Here is an 18,621-nt window from a genome sequence, read left to right as displayed (position 1 = left end):
CTTTTTTTCCCATCTCATTCTGCCTTGTGTTTGAAAGGGTTTTAAAATTTTGTAAATGCTCACTGTCTGCTTATATTTATTGGCTGCAATTCAGATGCTCTCAAATATTATTTTGGAATATATATGGCTAATTCTCCCTTATGCTTTCTCATGTTACAAACATGATAAAATGCCAATTTCTCTTGGCTTTTTATCATGTTTGTAGCAGATTATTTATATGATAAATCTATTATACAACAACCAACAGTCACAATAAAAAAGCTTTCTTTGTAGTAAAAGTTTAGTGTAATTTACCAGGGAAATCACGGAACAACTTTTCCCGTATTGGTGTGCTTTTTGCCTCCTGACTGTTGACTGTTGTCTCACCTGCTTCACCTTTGGGAAAGACAAGTGCTTCCTTGTTAAGCAAGGTTTGTAATCAAGAGAGGAGAGCTGGGGAGAATGAGAAATGAGCAGCCATAGGGACCTGCAAAAATAACTTGTAATTGTCTTTGATGACAGAATGCAAGCTGTTACAGAATATCCTGCTGTCTCACACTGCTCCCTACCTTGCCCAGATATCAAAGAAATACTGATGCTGTGACAGGTTTTTTGTGCTGGTGTCTGTTGGTGGCACAGCTGAACTTTTATATCTTGTCAGTAGTGTTTTCCTCAGAGCGTATTTGATAATGAATATAAACCAGAAATATTGGATGCACACCTTAGGATTTCACAGCAGTTTTGCTGGAGCTCTCATTTGGGAAGTTTGGCTGAATGATCCATCTCTAAACCAGGTCTTTGTGTGCAGTTGTCCACTTTCAATAATATAAACACAAAGAGAACAATTATATCTTAGAGTTACACAGTGTTTTTCTAGCACAGGTCTCCTGCCCAAGGTGTAGGTGTTTTTACCCACAGATGGCTGTAACTACTGCAAGCCAGTCTGAGCTCTTTGGAAATGGAAACATTAAGTGACTGTCTCGCTCACTACTTTCCTGTCTTAAATACTACTATGAATAAAAAGCTGTTTCAAAAGATACATTTTGCACCAGGACCACTAATAACTGGATTTAAACTCTGATGGATCAAAAGAAAGAGCATCTCCTGAGTTTTTGGCCTCTTTTCTGGGAGTTATCACCTGGGCTGACCTCGAAGGTGAGAGGTATGTCTATCACAACCTAGCTGGCTTGGAACGTTAGGTACTTGCATTTTAAAAGAAATTCAGAAGCAAAATAAAAATTAGCACAGGTACTTTGGCTGAAAAAGAGCATGGTTTTAGTTTACTGTAGGTGAAACTTCAGTGGGATCACTGATGCTGATACAAAGGACAAGCAGTACAAACAAGGTTGCAAAAACAACATGCAAAATTTTGTCTAAATTTGTACAAAGTTTAAATAAAAGTTTGTTTGAGGTGTGGTACTTTGGAGACTATCAAGAAAAATTTACTCTGTCGAGAGCTTGAGATTAATATCTCAAGATTCAGTGGTGGAAGAACAAGCCAAGGTTTTGATCAGCCTTTCTGTTACACATCCAGAAGAGTAAGTCAAACAGTTTTAATCCTGGAAAGGGGGTTTGGCCCTACAAATAAGAAATATTTGAAATTATTTTTTCCTGGGACTAGGAGAAGGACCATAAAGGAGGAAAGGCTTTGACCCAAGGAGCTTTCTGAGAGGCTGTTGAGCCGTGGAGCTTTCCCTCTGTGTGTTTTTTTTTATTTCAACTTTAAACCTCCATTGAGTTTCCCTAAGAAAGAACCTGTGTGGGAGGGAACTTCTGTACACTTGACACAAGTGCAGTGCTTTGTGTAAAACTGCTCAAGATGGCAGGCAGGTCTGGAGCCTTTGCCAGGTGCAAGCTGAAGACACGTCTTGGGAGACTGACATGCACACATTAGCAGCTCCCAACATCAGCATTTCATTCCTACCATGGTATTGCACTGAGATAAATCTTTCCATTTAATCATATTTTGGGTTTGTTTTTTTTTTTTTAATTTAACACACATCTTGAGAGAATTACATACCATACAGCTATGTGTTTTTCAAAAAGGCAATGTTACCTTCTAAGCATAATTTCTAAAATTATCAAGAAGATAAAGATTACTTCAATTATTGCACTAAATAGAAAATCTGTGCCTAAGCAATGAAAATACATGGACATTTCTGCATAGGAGTGACATGAGATATACTGCATCATTACTGGGGAGGATTTTGAGTTTGTCACTTCTACAGTATTTTCAATCTTAAATCCTGTTATGTGATTATTAGCTGAAATGAGCAGTTTAATTTGTGGCATTTTTCTCTGTAATTATTTTATGATACTTTAAATAAACTGAATTTTACCATAACTTGAAGATCTATAGAACAGTATTGCGCATGTTTTAATTTTTTCCTCATTATAATTCTGTTTGAAAAAGTTCTCTTTTGGCTTGACAAATGCTGAGTTATTTCCTTTCCCCTTGCTGTCTCTAATCACCCTGAGAAGGCACATTGTTCCCTACAATTTTGCATGCCAGTCCATAAAAGTCTGTTAAATTAATTGATTCTTAAGCAGTTGCCAACTGAAAGTATAATACGTTTTCAGAATAGAGTATTAGAGAAACAGAAAAATTTGACATAGAAACAAATATTGCAAAGTCTGTTTCCTCAAAGGAAGTTTGAAGATGAAAGGAGCAATTAAAAAATGAGGTTTTGTTCTCAGAATGCACATAAGCATTTCAGAGTCAGTGAAACCTTTTTAACTCTGCCGTGCTCAAGTGACTCTAAGACAGTAACATAATTTAGAATTTTCTGTTGCATAAGTGTAACTTAGTATTTAATGCTAATTTGATGTTTTCTCAGGTTTGCAGTGTGTCAGGTGGTTTTGTACCAAAATTCATGCAAAATAAGTCAAAATCATCAGGACAGAGAAATATGATTCTGGATTTATCTGACTTCGTCAAATTTTGACAACAGGATTAAAAAAATGCATTGACCAAGGTTGCTAAGAATATTTTGTGCTCCTGTCTGCTTGCACATAACTGGAAAATGCACCGCTGACTGAATTTTTTAACCTTTCAGCAATATATTATGAAGTACTAGCTGGCAGGTAGTTCAGTACTTTTTTCACTGCAAGGCCCTGTAATGTAATCACAGTTGTAAAAGGAACTTGTGAGTGAAGCAACTTGATCATTCCTTGCAGTGCTGCAGTGCCAAGTGGTTACAGGATAACGAGGGAGAGGCAACGCCAGGACCCCAAAGATTTATTCTACCCAGAAACTGCACAAGTTATTTAAACAAAGGTGAAGTTGCTTTAGGTGTTGGCTGCTTTCTAAGGATTATATCACAGCCAGTGTTTAATTTTGCTTAAACCAAAGGTAAGCCTGTATTTTCTCTGTTTTACCATGATGAGCCTGTTCATGAGTCTTGCTTTAGCAATATATGGTAGTCTGAAGTTACAGCTTTGCAATGCTCCAGTCACTAAAGAAAAACTGGATTCGGTGTGATACTATGTTGATCCGATACTTAAGGAATTATCTCTTAAAGGCAGGTTATTAACATTTTTAAAGTGAAATATGATATCCACCTACGAGTTGCTGGTAGTGGTAAAGTAAAACTTAGAGGGCTTGAAAGTTGCAGTCGGAGCAAATCAAACTGCTGAAAAAGTAAAGCATTTTCAGATCGTCTCACTGGTTGGTAATTGAAATGAAAAGGAAGGGACTGTTTCTGAAGCTGTAATGTCTCCTGATTAGTATGCTGTGAAATTGTATTAGGGTTGAGGTATTACTCAGAAACTTTTCAACTGTACAAAAAGGTATGTAACATTTTTTACTGGTGGATACTTTAACACTAGTGGTTTTGACAGTGTTTCGATTCACAGGTTTTTTGGAGGTTATTAAAATAATTAGACTTTGGGCTGCTGTCATGTACAGCACATAGTTCTCAGGAAACTTTTTGAAGATGCACCAGTAGCAGTGAATTTCTTTATTAGTGATGCCTTATAAATTGTTGTATTGTTGGTATCATCTTGTAAAATATTATCTTTTATTAATCATACTGTCATGTTTTTAATAATAAATACTGAACTATTCGTAATTGTGAAGACTTACATAAAAGGTCTGAAATTTACTATAATTGTAATGGCTGCCTAAAACCACAAAAGACATCAAGTTACTTTAATGTGTTCCTATATGTTCCTAATGAAATGAAATGTTGGTTTAGTTTATCTGAAAAATCTCCTTTTTTGTTTTTCTGCATCACGTTTCATTTTCCCCTGCTGTATTAACTGCAAACTGTACGCAGCACCCTTGCCTTGGACTAATGTTATCTCTATACCATATGCCAGTTCTCTGAGAGGGCTTGGCTGGTTATAAATAATGTTGTAATATAGGGTTGTGTTTTAATGTAAAAATGTTGTTGAAGTGCTTACAGCTCTTCTGAGCTTATTTCACTATCTAACATTCTCCTCCCATTTAACAAAAAAGCTGAGAGTATCTGAGAAAGTGCATGCTTGATATTTTATAAACTGTTTATATAGTAAATAATTTGCTAGAAACATGGGTTTGTTGTTTTACTAATTGAATTTCATTGAAATGGGCTTTAAGAGTTGAAAACATGGCATGTGTAGCTATTGTCAGCTTAACTGACATATTCTGGTTTTATGTAGCTCTTTACATATGTGTGAAGAAGATAATTAAGATGCTTTCATTTCTGTATGTTTATAAAGTGTGCTTAGCACAATCCCAGAAGTAGAAACTCATTGCTATAGATCATCTTTGATTGCCTCATTTTGGCTGAGAGACAGTAGCTCTTTTTTGTTCATTGCAAGTATGTGGACAAAACAATTAATCTTCATAAAATAATTTCAGAAGCCATAACTGATCTTTTTCTGACCAGACATCCTTGCTTTGCCTTAAAATACATGTGTCCTGGTGAAACACAGGTTTTCTTCCCTGACATGAAAAAATCGTAAGTAGCAGGATAAACACATAAAACACATGCTTGTTTCTACTTTCCTTCTTTTGTTTTTTCCCTAAGTATGTCTAAGAAATCTAAAGGAGATACACTGTGTAAAAACAGCTGCTTCAGGTTTTGAGACCACTGTCAAGTAGTAAACAATGGCCTTATTCCACTTCTTGTTTGCTTTTGTTTTGAGCATGGACCTACTGCTGTCATTTGCTCTCTAAGTGCTACTTCAATTTCATGCAAGTCACTAGGAGCTCTTGGATAAGTTATTTTGAAATCTAAAACTGTTAAGAGTCTGAGTCTGCAAATTTGATTTTCAGTGAAAAATACAGTCAAAAGGTGAGATTTTGTTGTACACTGTTTAAAATGCCATCAAAACATTGATACAACCCTTGACAGCAATTCCATGAAGTCTCCTTTTATTAGGATTGGTGCTTTTTATTCCTTTGTTCGACATATATCAGAAAAATATATTGTGTATATTAAGGGATTAATTGCATTATCTTTTATGTATTATCTGAAAGTATTTATTGGGAGTGAAAGGTGTTTGCCAGATGAGTTTGTGACTTCATAAATACGGTTATGAATAAATACAGTGAGATACAGTTTATTCCAAACTTTTGATAAAAATTCTTCTCAATGAATTGTCCCAGCTGAAAAGGTGAATATTATTTATATTATATTTGTATTGTATTATAAGGTTTTATAATTTATATTAGTATAAATTTTGATTGTAGATTTGTTTTAATAAATAGACATGGGAAGAACTACATGATGGTTTATATTTGGATTTTAAACCTCAGGATCTAACATTGCAGAATATCAACAGCATTTTCCCTTCTTTGAATATATTGGGTGATATTTGGAAGAAACACTGAAAAGATCATTACTGCAATATTTCATGTGTTTTTACAAAGAGCATTATATCCAGGAGAGTATTGCACAATGCACAGAATGACAAATACAGGGGAGTACTGCATTATATAAAACTCTAGAAACTTGAATTGTTGAAATTTGTATTTAAATGTCAAATTTTTTACTATTTCTCTTCTGTCCATAGTCACTATGCACTTTCTGTGTTAGTGATCAGTCTACTGCTGAGTTCATCTGAGAGATGTACACATATTTTAAAAGATGCTCTTTGAACTATTTATTCTTTTTCTTTTTTATCTCTGTTTTAAGACTGTAAGTCAAAAGGCACTTTGTCAATTCATGTGTAAATGAATTTTGTTGTTGTTTAAAAGCACTACATGCAAAGTGAGGGGGATGCTGCAGAACTTGTAACCCAGCAGGTATCCAAGCAGCTAAATTTGAATTTGTAAAAATCACTAACATATCAGAAAGGACCAGAAGGAAATGTGCCCCTTGGGTTTTTTTTTCTGAATAGATCTTTGAATTGAGGTTGACCCTTACTATTCCGGTTGGCATAATCTCGTTGGTGTCTCACAGAGTCAGTGTACAAACCAACCGTATGGTCACAGTCCTGCCAGGTTTTGGTCAGAGCTGGCTTGCAGCTGTAGTTCTTTTAGGCTTTTTTTTTATTATTATTTTATGCAAGAGCATACTTGATACTGCAAATGAATTGCCCTTGAGCCATGCAATGACACTTCTTATGATCCCTTTCATTAGTGGATTTAGCAGTGATGAATGCTTTGTTCTCTATTATGTTCTTTTGAACCAGTCATGAATTTTCACATACTCAAGTGCTGCATGTGTGTAAATTTGCTTCTTTTTTGGTGCTAACCAACTAGTTGCCCTCAAATATCATTCTGAGCAGTGCTCATTTAAGGCACCTCTCCCCATAGGCAGCACATAGAGGGTCATGTCAGGATTGTCTTCTGCCCTACAGTGGTCTCTAATACTGGCCTACCGACTAAGCTGCTAAGCTCTTTTCCTTGCACATTCTTACATGTTCCCTAGCCTTGACCTACGGCATTTAATATGCACCTTGGCACCTTGGATGAAACTTTGCTCCAGCGGCCGCTCTTGTCATTTCAGACTTCCTGAACTGAACAAAGAGCAAAATGTAGTAACTGCCTCCAGGCACCACAAGGAGCACAGATGAAAAGCCAGGCCAATGGTGATGCCATGTCCAGTCATGTCTTTGCTAAGTGGTGGGGAGAGCTGGGAGGGGGGAATATCTGGCATTGTCCTCTCTGAATTGGATGCCTTTAGAATGTAAAGCTGGTTCCAAGGTATCTGTAGTAGGCAATCTTAAATCTCTAGATAATATCATTGACCCTCTCATTATAATTCTGTTGTCAACAGCTCCTGGCCCCTAGACATGAGGGTGATCAGGAAGTACAGAAATTTGGAACACATCAATTACTTTGATATTTTGTGCAGATATAAGGTATAGCATACTCGCTTTTTGCTGAGCTTGGTTACTCCCATCTCAGTCTTTTCAAACTTACTTTTGTCTGGGAAAACCAAAATTAGGGACCAGTTTCTTGTCAGACCAAACAGGAATCACTATAGGCTGTATTTATAACAAGTAGACGGAAATAACACATTGCACACACTCATAAGCGTGTTATAGTAAGACTGCTACAACAAGCATGTTGATTAATTGCAAAATGCTTACAAGCTGTGTACATTTCGTAGCTGCAGATGGCTGCTTTATGGTGCTTTGGCATCAGTTATTCAGTCTGCAAAAATGTTCATCACAAATGCTTTTTTGTAGTTTTTCTCTAGCCTTGTACCTGTTAAGCCTGGTGTTTACATGTAATTAATTTATGCATTCTTGCATGCAGAAATCCTTACACAATTGATACAGCAGAGAAGCTCATAGACCATCTAGAGTAAATTTTACATCTAAATGATATTCAATATAGAGACATCCTCAGTCTGCACAATGAATATTGTGTAATTTACACAGTGTTGGCAAATAACTGTAATGTATTATAAAACTTAATTGTACATATCAAACTAATAAAAATTTGGACCAGGATAAAGCATTCTCAAATAGACACACTGACAAGAACAGAAAATCTTCTCAGTATGTCATAGCATAGATATTGAACTTGAGTATTTTATGAACCTGTATTCATGTAAAGACAGCATTCCAAAGATATATGCCGAACTGTTAGATTAAAAGTAATACAAGATGGAAGTGAAAATTTTCTAAAAGAAGTATTATTAATAACAGGGAAAACACTGGTAGTTATTTGGATCCCTTATTTCATTGTGCAGTCAAGGCAGGACTGGAATCGTACCCCAGAGTGAGTTCATTTTAGCAAGGCATCTTTAGAAATGGAAGCAGTTCCCAACTCATCTGCATGCTAAGCACCTCTCTCATTCACAGAACTAGGTTTTGCTGAGAAGTTTACAGGAGCAGACAAACCATCTCTTGACTTTTTGTGTTAAAATTGGAAAAATAATGTATTATATAATATAAGATATGAGATCCATAAGTGACCAAGGTTAAAACTTCCAAAACCTGTGCAACAAGTATTTTGATTCTTATACATGGGCAAAAGCAATTTTCTCTATGCCATAAAACTCTTGTTGTGTTTCATTATTCTGTTGGGTTGCTGTTATATTTCTGATTGTACTTCAGAATATTAAGACTGAGGCTATAAAAGTATATAAATTGGAGGACTCTAGTCTTCCTGGGAAATGTTGTGAGTATTAATAGCAGTTATAAGAGGAAGCAAAAGGATGCTTTTGATTTTTCAACCTGAAAAAAAAAATGCTGATAAGAAAAGAGAGGCAAGTAGAATCTGGCACTGTATGACAGAGCAGTTACTTAAAAAGTACTTGGAAAAAGACAATCTGGTACTTGCAGTTCAGTGAGACAAGGTTTTAGGCTTGCTTGTGGCCATGCACAAGGATTCCTACTTCATGGTCTGTGCTTTTCAAATCTGTGGAGTGGAGCAAAGAAGTGTGTTTAAACAGCAATACCAGTGTTATCCACAACAATGTAACTTTACTCTTTAAAAAAAAAATCCACCTGCTATTTTCAATCTCTACTGTGGCTCAAAGCTAAAATACTAATTTTTGTCATATAATCAATGGATATTTTTACAGTGATTATTTCTATGACTGTATTCATTATCTGTCCCAACAACCTGGCTTTCATTGCTAATATTCAGCACCCACCATGTTGTCCAGGTGATCAAGAACAACATATCTTTAACAATTTGTGCCAAGACCATGATGGTCTTGTAGCTACTTCTAGAGTCTCCTTGTTTACTTTTCCTGAGCCCAGAATACTGACAAGAAACCCTATTCAGGTTCTATCCTCTTATATCCTCCAGGTCATGCTGCCTGATCTGGCTGGCTCTGGCAGGGGGTAAACCACATAATCTCACATGCTTTGTAGGAGCAGATGGAGACAGACACTTTCAGACAGGTCCTGGTGAGAGAGAAAAAGAGAGTGAGATTGAGAAAAAAATATGGGTGGAAAACACATACCTACAGAGAATGTGAAAATCCTGCTTTGGAGTACAACTCTGTATGTGGCTTTTACTTCTTAGGTGCTTTTTGAATTGCTTTTGAAGCTCATCCTGCCCATCAGCATTGATATGCTGAACACACCCTCAGTTTTTAAAGAGAATGTTCAGGACCAAATGTAGCATTTGAGTTTCTACATAGAGAGTTACTGAAGCTCCAGCAAATCCCTTCCACAGCCACCTGCACTGTGTAAGAGTGCAGCCTGCTCTGCCTGGTGTACCTTGCCTACCCTCCTCTACCTCACATTTAGCAGCATTGGATAATGTATTTTCAGCTAAGCAAGGACTGGCAGTGTAGATGAGCTGCAGTGGCCCATAGGAAAATCTCAGAGCTGTTGGCCTCAGAAGGGAGGAAAGGATCTGTGGAAGTAGTTGATCTCTTCCACTCAGAGGCATTTGGGTGCGGCTTAGTGGCTGTAGATAAAAAACCCCGGTCCAAAAAGCTTGAGAGGGAAACCTCTGCCCCTTTCACTCCTCTAAGCCAAATATACTAATTCTTGCACTTTGGCCATGTTTTCTGTTTCCCTGAGAGCTTCAAAGAGGTTACTCTGATAGCTGTATGGTATGATTTCTCCTTGCCCTCCACCAGCTCTGCAGACTCAAAAAGCAAAGGCCAGCTGATCTCCACAGCATGTTTAAACACCCTGGGGAATGGGCAGGCTGTGTGGAGGCTACAAAAGTCTTAAGTTTCATATTGTGATGAATAAGATCTGTCAAGATCTGTCAGTTTCAAACATCAACAATGTGCCTGTGAAACAGGACGGTGAAAATTTTTTCAGAGAAATTCAGTCTCCACAGCAGATGGAGATAGAAGAAATATTTGCTTTTTCAGCAGTTTGCCTGAGCAGACCATAAAAAAGATTCACACAGACTCTCCAGAGGTGAATAAAGGAGCACTGAAATGAAGGGGTAAATGCAAAAGAATGTTTTATCATTATTTACATGAAACTTTATAGAATCTATTACTTTCTGAGAGAAAGTGATGTTACTCATTGAACTTTAGGTACCTATTTTGAGCTAAATGAAAAAGACCAGGACACTGAGTTTGAAGACAACACATGTTATTACATCACATGGAAGCTTTGGTGGAAGAAATTTAAAGATCATTGAGAATTGTCATCATCTAGAAGTATATTTTCTGCCATGTGACAGCAGAATTCACTCTAGATCAGCCATAATGGGAGAACCTGTAAAGGAAGCTCTTCTTCCTCAAGGGAAACATAAAAACATCCGGGTGAAAATCAAATTGCATTTTAAAGGAGTAGGATAGAAGCTTTACCAAATGGATGAAGTCTTCAAACAGTTTCAAAATATTTGCATTACTTTCTAATCTTATGGTTGCAAGCCTAGAGTCTGATTGCCCAGAGAGGCTGTGGAGTCTCCTCACTGGAGATATTCAGGAACTGTCCGGACACAGTCCTGTGCAATAGGCTGTAGGAAGTGGGGAGGTTGGACCAGGTGCTCCACTGTGGTCCTGTCCAGCTTAACTATTCTATGATTTCCCAAGCAAATTCCCCAAGAGTTATTTTTGTTTCAGAACTGCTGAGATCATATGTTCTGTAAAGTTCACTGTTTACTTTGAAAACATTTTGTGGTGAGAAGTAAAGACCTTATTATATTTTTGATACTAAGTATCTTAGTATTTAACATTTTTCTGTGGAATGCATGAAGGATTTTTTCCCTTTTTTTTTTATTTTCTGTGAGAATTGTATCTTCTTTTGCAGACACCCAACCTAGCATGGTGGCTAGAGGCACATTACCTAGTATGTGGTTAGTAGATAGCATCACAACCTGTCTACATTCCAGCTGTGTAAAGGCTATTAACAAAACATCAAATTTCCAGCAGTTTGCCCTAATGAAGATTTTCAGGTTGCAGCCTTTTAAAGAGAAGTCATTTCCAGTTTGCAACTAAGGAAGAGAGATTGCTTCTTCAATCAGAATAGTCTTTTTATGTTAATAAATAGTAATGACCAAGTCGGATCACTGTTCTTGGGTGAAAACTGCAAGGGAAGGCTTTGCTGTAAGTTACTCTAACTGTTGCTTCTTTTTCTCTGCTTTCAGAGGCTGGCAGCAAGAAGCTAAAGAGCACGATACAGAGAAGCACAGAAACAGGAATGGCAGCAGAGATGAGAAGTCGTATGGTTCGACAGCCAAGTCGAGAATCCACTGATGGCAGCATAAATAGTTACAGCTCCGAGGGCAAGTAAGTAGCAATAAAAATCTCAGTAATGTAGGAGAAGCTTCTAATGTATTAGAAGTTTCTTTCCCATTACTTGATGTCCAAAACTCTAGCTGAATGAGATAGCTCTGTGTAAAGATTCTTCCTCTTGAAACATTTGAAAAACTGAACAATTTTAGGTACATAACACAAATTCCATGGAAATTTAAATTGAAACAGGACTTCTTAAGAATTCTTATTTTCTCTGTCGACCAGTGAGGCATTTTTTTCATCAAAAGACAACTAAATTAAGACTGCATTATTCAAAACAAAACACAGAGATACTTTTTCCTTGAGATATGTTTGGATTACCTCAGAGTTAAACTTCAGATGTTGTATGTGAATCCCTGTGATATGAAACTCTGTTCAGTAATACTATATACAAAGAAAGTTTAATTTGGAGTTTTTCCAAGTCTCTTGTTAAGAGCTGTAAACCCAAACCCAGCTGCCCCATCAGGCCAATGATGTTTCAGAAACTTCTCATGGCAGAGACAAGAGTGAAAGGATAGTGCCACTGGGGAGAAAGGCCAATCGCATCTTGGTGTTGAACTGGACCCTTAAGATTCTTTTCCCCCTCCATCTAAAGAAATCATATTTAAAAAGAGAAAAAAAAAAAAAAGAGAGAATGTAAAACTAAATTTCTGTGAAAATACTTATCTTTTGGAAAATAAAGAGTTTTCTAAAGAAAAATGCTGTGCCAATGTGCCAAGGGAATGGTGCCAAGGGAATGGCATGAAGCGGAATAAGGGGAGATTTAGGTTAGATGCTAGAAAATGTTTTTCCCCCTTTTTTTAAAAAAAAAGAGTTTTGAGAGAGCAATCACAGCATCAAATCTGACAGAGTTCAAGAAGTGTTTGGACAACACTGTCAGGCACTTGGTGAGACTTTTAGGGCTGTGCTATGCAGGGCCAGGAGTCAGACTTTGATGATCCTTGTGGGCCCCTTCCATCTCAGGCTATTCTATAATTCTGTGATATTTTCTGGCCAGCTTCAGTCACAGACAGTCAATAAGTTTATGCAGGCATAGAACTGGGTTTGCAAAGAACTGTGAATTGAATGGCTGAAGCACACAAGCTTGATGTGCAGAAATCAAAGCTTTTAACAACAGACTTTTTTGTTTTATTAGGAAGTTTTTTTGTTATTATTGCAGTCTAATAGGGAATTTCCTTTGAGGAAGAAGAAGATACAGAGTGGTGGCTGGCCTGCTGGGGAATACGTTGTCTAGACTTGGTTCAGAGTCCGCTCTTTTATTTTTCATAATTGTTATAAGGAAGTCAAAGCTGAGTTTTCCCACCATGGAACTCTCTTTCTCTCTCTGTTTCTTTCTTTTGTTATTGTTTGGAGACTGTATATCTATTAAAAAAAAAAGAAAAGTGGACACTATGGAATATAAGAAAGCAGCTTGGCAAAGTACACATTATAGCATCGTAGAATAGTTTGAGTTGGAAGAAACCTGTAAACGTCCTTTAGTCTAACCCCCTGCACTGGGCAGGGCCATCATCAGCTAAACCAGGTTGCACAAAGTCCTGTCTAACCTGGCCTTGACTGTTTCCATATACACTGTGCTGATGTGTTACTATTCAGTTTGTATCATGAGAGAGGGGTGGATAGCAACTGTAGATCCAGATTTGTCTGCCAGAATATTTTGGCTAAAGAGTGGTGTTAGGTTTAGCTCTAATCACCACTACTACTACTACCTGCCAGTGTACTGCTTCATTAAACAGCTGCAGCAATCAGATTAATTTAGTGTATACATCTGTTTTCCCTGTTTGTTCTAACTGATACAAACAGATGGATCTATGTAAATCACACACTCACGAATGAAGAATAGACTATTAAATTTCACGAAGCTTTTTATGTTTTCTCATACAAGGTCATTCTTAGTCTATTTACGTATCAGAATCTTCACTGCTCCTGGAGACTTCCTCAGCAAGAACTATTTTATGGACTACTTCGATCTGATGTGCAGAATTTCTCAACACTGCTTTGGGGTCCATGGGAGACATATCATTCCTGACACTGCAGAATGATTTGTGGTTGTGCATCCTGAGCTGCTTTGCTTTGTATCAGTAGAACTTTTGAGGTAAATACTGTAGGATGGCACAAATTAATCCTGTTCTCATGCTTAACTGCCTTCTATTTTGTTTCAGCTTAATATTTCCTGGAGTACGGCTGGGTGCTGACAGTCAGTTCAGTGATTTCCTCGATGGCCTGGGACCTGCACAGTTAGTAGGCCGACAAACACTAGCAACCCCTGCCATGGGTAAGAATGATATGTTTTCCTCTGTTAAATTAATAATAAGACAATTAGCTAATGCACACACTGCCAGACTACAGCACCAAAAGGACATTCATCAAGTATCTTCCTTCACTGTCAATATGAAGGTCCTATCTGCAGTCACTGATGTTCCTACCATGGCAGCATCCAAAGTGGGCTGAGAAACAGTATTTGCTCCATCTGAGATACTGGTTAATCTTATGTGCAATTTGAAAATAATAGGGGGTTTACTTCCCACATAAAATTATTATGGCTTCTCCAGTCGTAGCTCGCTGCAAAATCTCACCTGTTCAGAGTTTGTATTTACCTGACAAAGATGATATTGGATGTGACAGAGGGTTTTTGGCCAAACTGCACTTTTCCAAATTTAGTTCATCTAACTCCAGAAAGTGAAACTTCTGGAAACATTTGCAATGCCCAATAATCAGTCACCAAATAAAGCCAATGCTTGTCATGAGAGACACAGTTCTTTTCTACAGTTACTGGGGGCTGTGATCGTCTCTATTTTCCAGACCAGTCTGTAATTTCCTTTAGCAGCATCAGCTGAAACTTGTTTATGAGCAGAGTATGAGTTGTATAAGGACTGCAAGAGTTGAGAAATGTGTATTTTTGGAAAGATTTGGGGTTGGGTTTTTGGGGGGTTTTTTGCTTATATATGAGCAGTTCTTAGACATGCTTCAGGATGCTAATTGAGGAGTCCTTGATCCGCTACTGTAATAATAACTTCTCCTGCTGGAAATTATAAATGGCCAATGCTTCAATACAACTGTCTTGAGAAAATCAGTTTTAGGAAGGGCTACTGAGACACATTTGAAAAAGGAGAGAGAAACAGAAAAAAAATTGCAAAAGACAGTGTTTCCTTCCCAGCTCATAACCAGAAGGAAAACTATCTTGAGAATGCTCTGAGGACCCTCTAAAGCAAAACTTGCTGTATAAATCAAAATTACTGCTACTAAAGCTTTCATAAACATCAAACTTATTAAATTAATTTTTATTATTATTTTGGAAGACGATTTAGTGAGATTATTTGTCCAATTAATATATAAATGGCTTTATTGGTATGCATACAAGGGTCTACATTTCTTCTGTTTCTTTATTTTAATCTTGTTTTGCGACTAAAAATTTTTCTGCAGATAACTTGAGTAAAATGTTTATTTTGACCTTTTTAAGAACTTTATCTCTATAGGCTCAAGTTTTGGTCCCCAAAAGGCACTCCACGTTTTTTAACAAGTTTTAGACCTTCCCTGTGATACTATTTCGCTAGTGATAATTTGACAATGTTTGGATTATTGCTCCCTCTTCTGGTTACCAGTTGCATGTTTTATTTCGGCTACGTGATAGAGATGTGATCTTAAAAGGCTTGTTGGAATTTTCCTCTGAATTATTTTAAGTGCAAAACACGGCTGTGTTTATTCAAGCAAAGTTTAATTGATAAAAAAATCTGTGTCGCTGTTCTGTCATACCTCCCATACCAAGGTATAAACACTGCTATAATATGCTGTTACAGAAACATGTGAAAATCTTGTGCCCAATTAATTTTAAAATGTTGTTTCTCTAAATCCAGACCACAAATTCTATAGTTCAGGATCATTAATTTGTGAATTCGGCTTTTTTTAGACAATCAAAGCTTACATATCAAATATATACATACTTACATGTTTCATGGATGTAGTTCATTTATTTGCTCAAGTGTCATGTAGCTGCTCATGTCATACTGTGCATTTGTTATTCTAAATGTCCATTTTAATCTAAGTCAGATTTCAACTCAGCTGATTCCAGGATATATGAAAGCATAGAGATAAAATGTTTTAAGCATGAACACATAGTTTACTGCCCTTGTATTTATTTTATTGATCTATATCAGAACAGTGCTTAGTTTCAGAGTAAGCAGTTTCCTTATTCTCCAGGAAATGTCATTTTTCAAAACTCAGGCAAGGAAACAAGTTTGACTAATTAGACATGGAAGCAGTTTCTTTTTTTTTTTTTTTTTTACATGTTGGGCAATTCTAGTCACACCAAAAATGTGTGTGGAATACTGATGAAATGGAAAAATTGTCATCTGTGTGCTTGGTGGAGACTTGAAGAAAAAATACCTCTTTAGCTGGTATGAACTGTATACCAAGAGAGGGCACCATGCTCCCTAAGTATATATTATTTAGTCCTTATTTAAGGATGGAGAAGCTAAAGGGATCATCAGGAGATGCAACAAGCACGGTAATGCAGAAGAATAATATCAAACTAGTCCTTCTCTTTCTCACTCTTATACCTTATCTCCTGCACTGTACTGCTTCTCTAGAATGTGGGCTTCTTTCTTCTTCCTCTCAGGTGACATCCAGATTGGAATGGTGGATAAAAAAGGCCAGTTAGAAGTAGAAGTCATTAGAGCCCGAGGCCTCACACAAAAACCTGGCTCCAAATCTACCCCAGGTATGGAAAAAAAACCTGTACACAACAATGCTTCGAGAAGGCAGCAGTTTATGCTAGTGTCACTGTCAGTGTCAAGAATTTGCATAATGTATACTGCAATAATATTGTATCATTTTATAAGGACATTTGTTGAAGTTCTAGTTATTTATAGAAACAATTATTAGAGGAGATTTTGAATCAGTACACCAACCACTGCTTATTGTAACACCTGGAACAGTTCTTTTATAAAACATTTAGTGAAAATGGTACTTTGCAATCTCCTTAGGAGCTAGAGATGAGAGAGCAATTCATGTCTGTGTCATTGGAGTGGCATAATTTTAAATATTCCTTTTGCTTTGAACTATCTGTGACCCCTAAGCATTTATAGAGACTCCAGAATAGCTGTCAGTGACAGCTAATTCCTGGAAAAAGGAAATGTTTTTAAAATGACAGACATGAAGTATAATTGTTGTTAGTAACATCTTAGATTATTACATTCAAAGTTGATAAAAATCAAATTGATTTCTTGTGGGCTGTGTCATCTGTTTTATGAATATAATTGTATTCAGATTATACAATTTTGAAGATAAAATAAAAATAACGTGTGTAATTTTCTTTCTACTCTGCTTCCTTTTAAGGCATTTATCCTCCATTTCAGATGTGCACTGTAAGTCCAAACATAACATTCTTGATGTTCTGTTTGCAGCTCCATATGTCAAAGTGTATTTACTGGAAAATGGAGCATGTATAGCTAAGAAGAAGACAAGAATTGCAAGGAAGACGCTTGATCCTCTGTACCAACAGACACTGGTTTTTGAGGAAAGTCCACAGGGTAAAGTCCTTCAGGTCAGTTTCTTCTTAATCCCATTTTAGGGTGTAATTTGGGGAATCGCTTGCATGTTTATGTAAATTTAACCAGTATGTGTAAATCCATTCCAACTCACTAAGCACCTAATTTTTTTAATACCATTAGACACATCCTTGTGTCTTGTGGTTTCAGACTTGAAAAATGTCTAATTGCATTAAACATTTCTCTACTGTTGATGTTGCTCCTGTCCTGCCATGAGGTTTTTCTGTGAAAGGGAAGCAGTCATAAACTCTTGAGAATAACATTTTCCTTATGCTAACATATATAATAGCAAGAGAGAACATCCATAAGCATGGGTTTTAGTATATAACCCTGTATAAGCATAGATTTGGCGACAATCATGAACCTTAACTTTATGTTTTTCCAGGTAATAGTTTGGGGAGACTACGGCCGAATGGACCACAAATGCTTCATGGGAGTTGCCCAGATCCTTCTGGAGGAACTGGATCTATCCAGTGTGGTAATAGGCTGGTATAAATTATTTCCACCTTCATCGCTAGTGGATCCAACATTGACTCCCTTGACACGTAGGGCTTCCCAGTCATCTCTGGAAAGTTCAACTGGGCCTCCCTGCGTTAGGTCATAGTAGCAGGTGCTGTCTATTCAAAGCATCACCCAGGATAAAAATTGGAACCAGATATTTACATGATCAAGAAACACTGTTGGAGAGAGACAATCACTTCCGTTTTTGCTTGTAGTAGTTACCCAAACGTATGTCTGTCTGTTGAGAGATGGCTTAAATTGACAGAACAAAGGTATATCACATACAGCTAATCTATTAGCAGCTACCACTGATGCTTATAATGTTAAAAAAAAAAAAAAAAAAGAAAAAAAGAAAAGAAAAGAAAAAAAAAAAAAAGAAAGGAAAAATAATTAAGAGAGGGACCTTTAGATTCGACCTAAGTCAAAGATGACCCAAACTGAAAGCTCTCAGTCTGTTAACAATGTTGTATTTTTCACATTTTGAGAGAGCCCTCAAGCAGTGTTACCTTCCTGGTGTTTCAGCAGTTTTTTCTGTACTTGTCACTTCCACTAGTTTTTTGCCACATGATTCTGCTAGTTTTGTAGAAGTCCTCACAATGCTAACAGAGACCCTTCCTTTCTTTTTCTAAACCAAACAAAAAAGGGCTGAAGCATATCTCTGTAAGCATCGTTAAAGTGTTCAACAGCCACAGTTACAATTCCAGCGAGCTCAAATCGTTTCTCAGTTCTGGTACTTACAAGTCTTTCATGTGGGAACCCAGAACAAATGACCAATCTAAGTTATATTCTTAAAAATAAAAATCATCACAGTGCCACTTTTTCTTTGTAAAAAGCAGACATGTTTGCATTATATATATATATATAATAACTTTTCTGTTTATGTTGTTTTGCATGGAAGAATTTTGAAGAATTCTGCAACTACTGCTGGGGACTGGTATAAAGCAGCTTTAGTCTTAATTTTGACATTGAATATGTTACTGGTAATGCAATTTTCC

The 18,621-nt window shown here is 36.9% G+C and overlaps 1 protein-coding gene across 8 annotated transcripts in view; it reads left to right on the top strand.

Annotated features, from left to right (window-relative positions):
* LOC310907646 (regulating synaptic membrane exocytosis protein 1-like) overlaps window positions 1-18,016 on the top strand; it is a gene marked incomplete at its 5' end in the record, with an annotated part of 133,611 nt that extends 115,595 nt beyond the window's left edge. For 6 of the 8 annotated variants that reach the window (XM_083858041.1, XM_083858036.1, XM_083858040.1 and 3 more), the window contains 5 exons: window positions 11,435-11,576; window positions 13,742-13,854; window positions 16,195-16,296; window positions 16,982-17,121; window positions 17,511-18,016. In XM_083858041.1, coding sequence (XP_083714167.1) covers window positions 11,435-11,576; window positions 13,742-13,854; window positions 16,195-16,296; window positions 16,982-17,121; window positions 17,511-17,729 — 716 coding nt within the window. In that variant the 3' untranslated portion in view covers window positions 17,730-18,016. Of the gene's footprint in view, window positions 1-3,194; window positions 3,332-3,669; window positions 3,769-11,434; window positions 11,577-13,741; window positions 13,855-16,194; window positions 16,297-16,981; window positions 17,122-17,510 lie in introns of those variants that run through there. The other 2 variants (XM_083858042.1, XM_083858043.1) reach the window with 2 other exon arrangements.
* Window positions 18,017-18,621: the final 605 nt, after the last annotated feature.

This window comes from Zosterops lateralis (assembly GCF_965231275.1).
Source record: "Zosterops lateralis genome assembly, chromosome: 3".
Lineage (NCBI taxonomy): Eukaryota > Metazoa > Chordata > Aves > Passeriformes > Zosteropidae > Zosterops > Zosterops lateralis.
The sequence above is the reverse complement of the archived record's forward strand: the minus strand, read 5'-3'. Positions and strand labels throughout refer to the sequence as shown.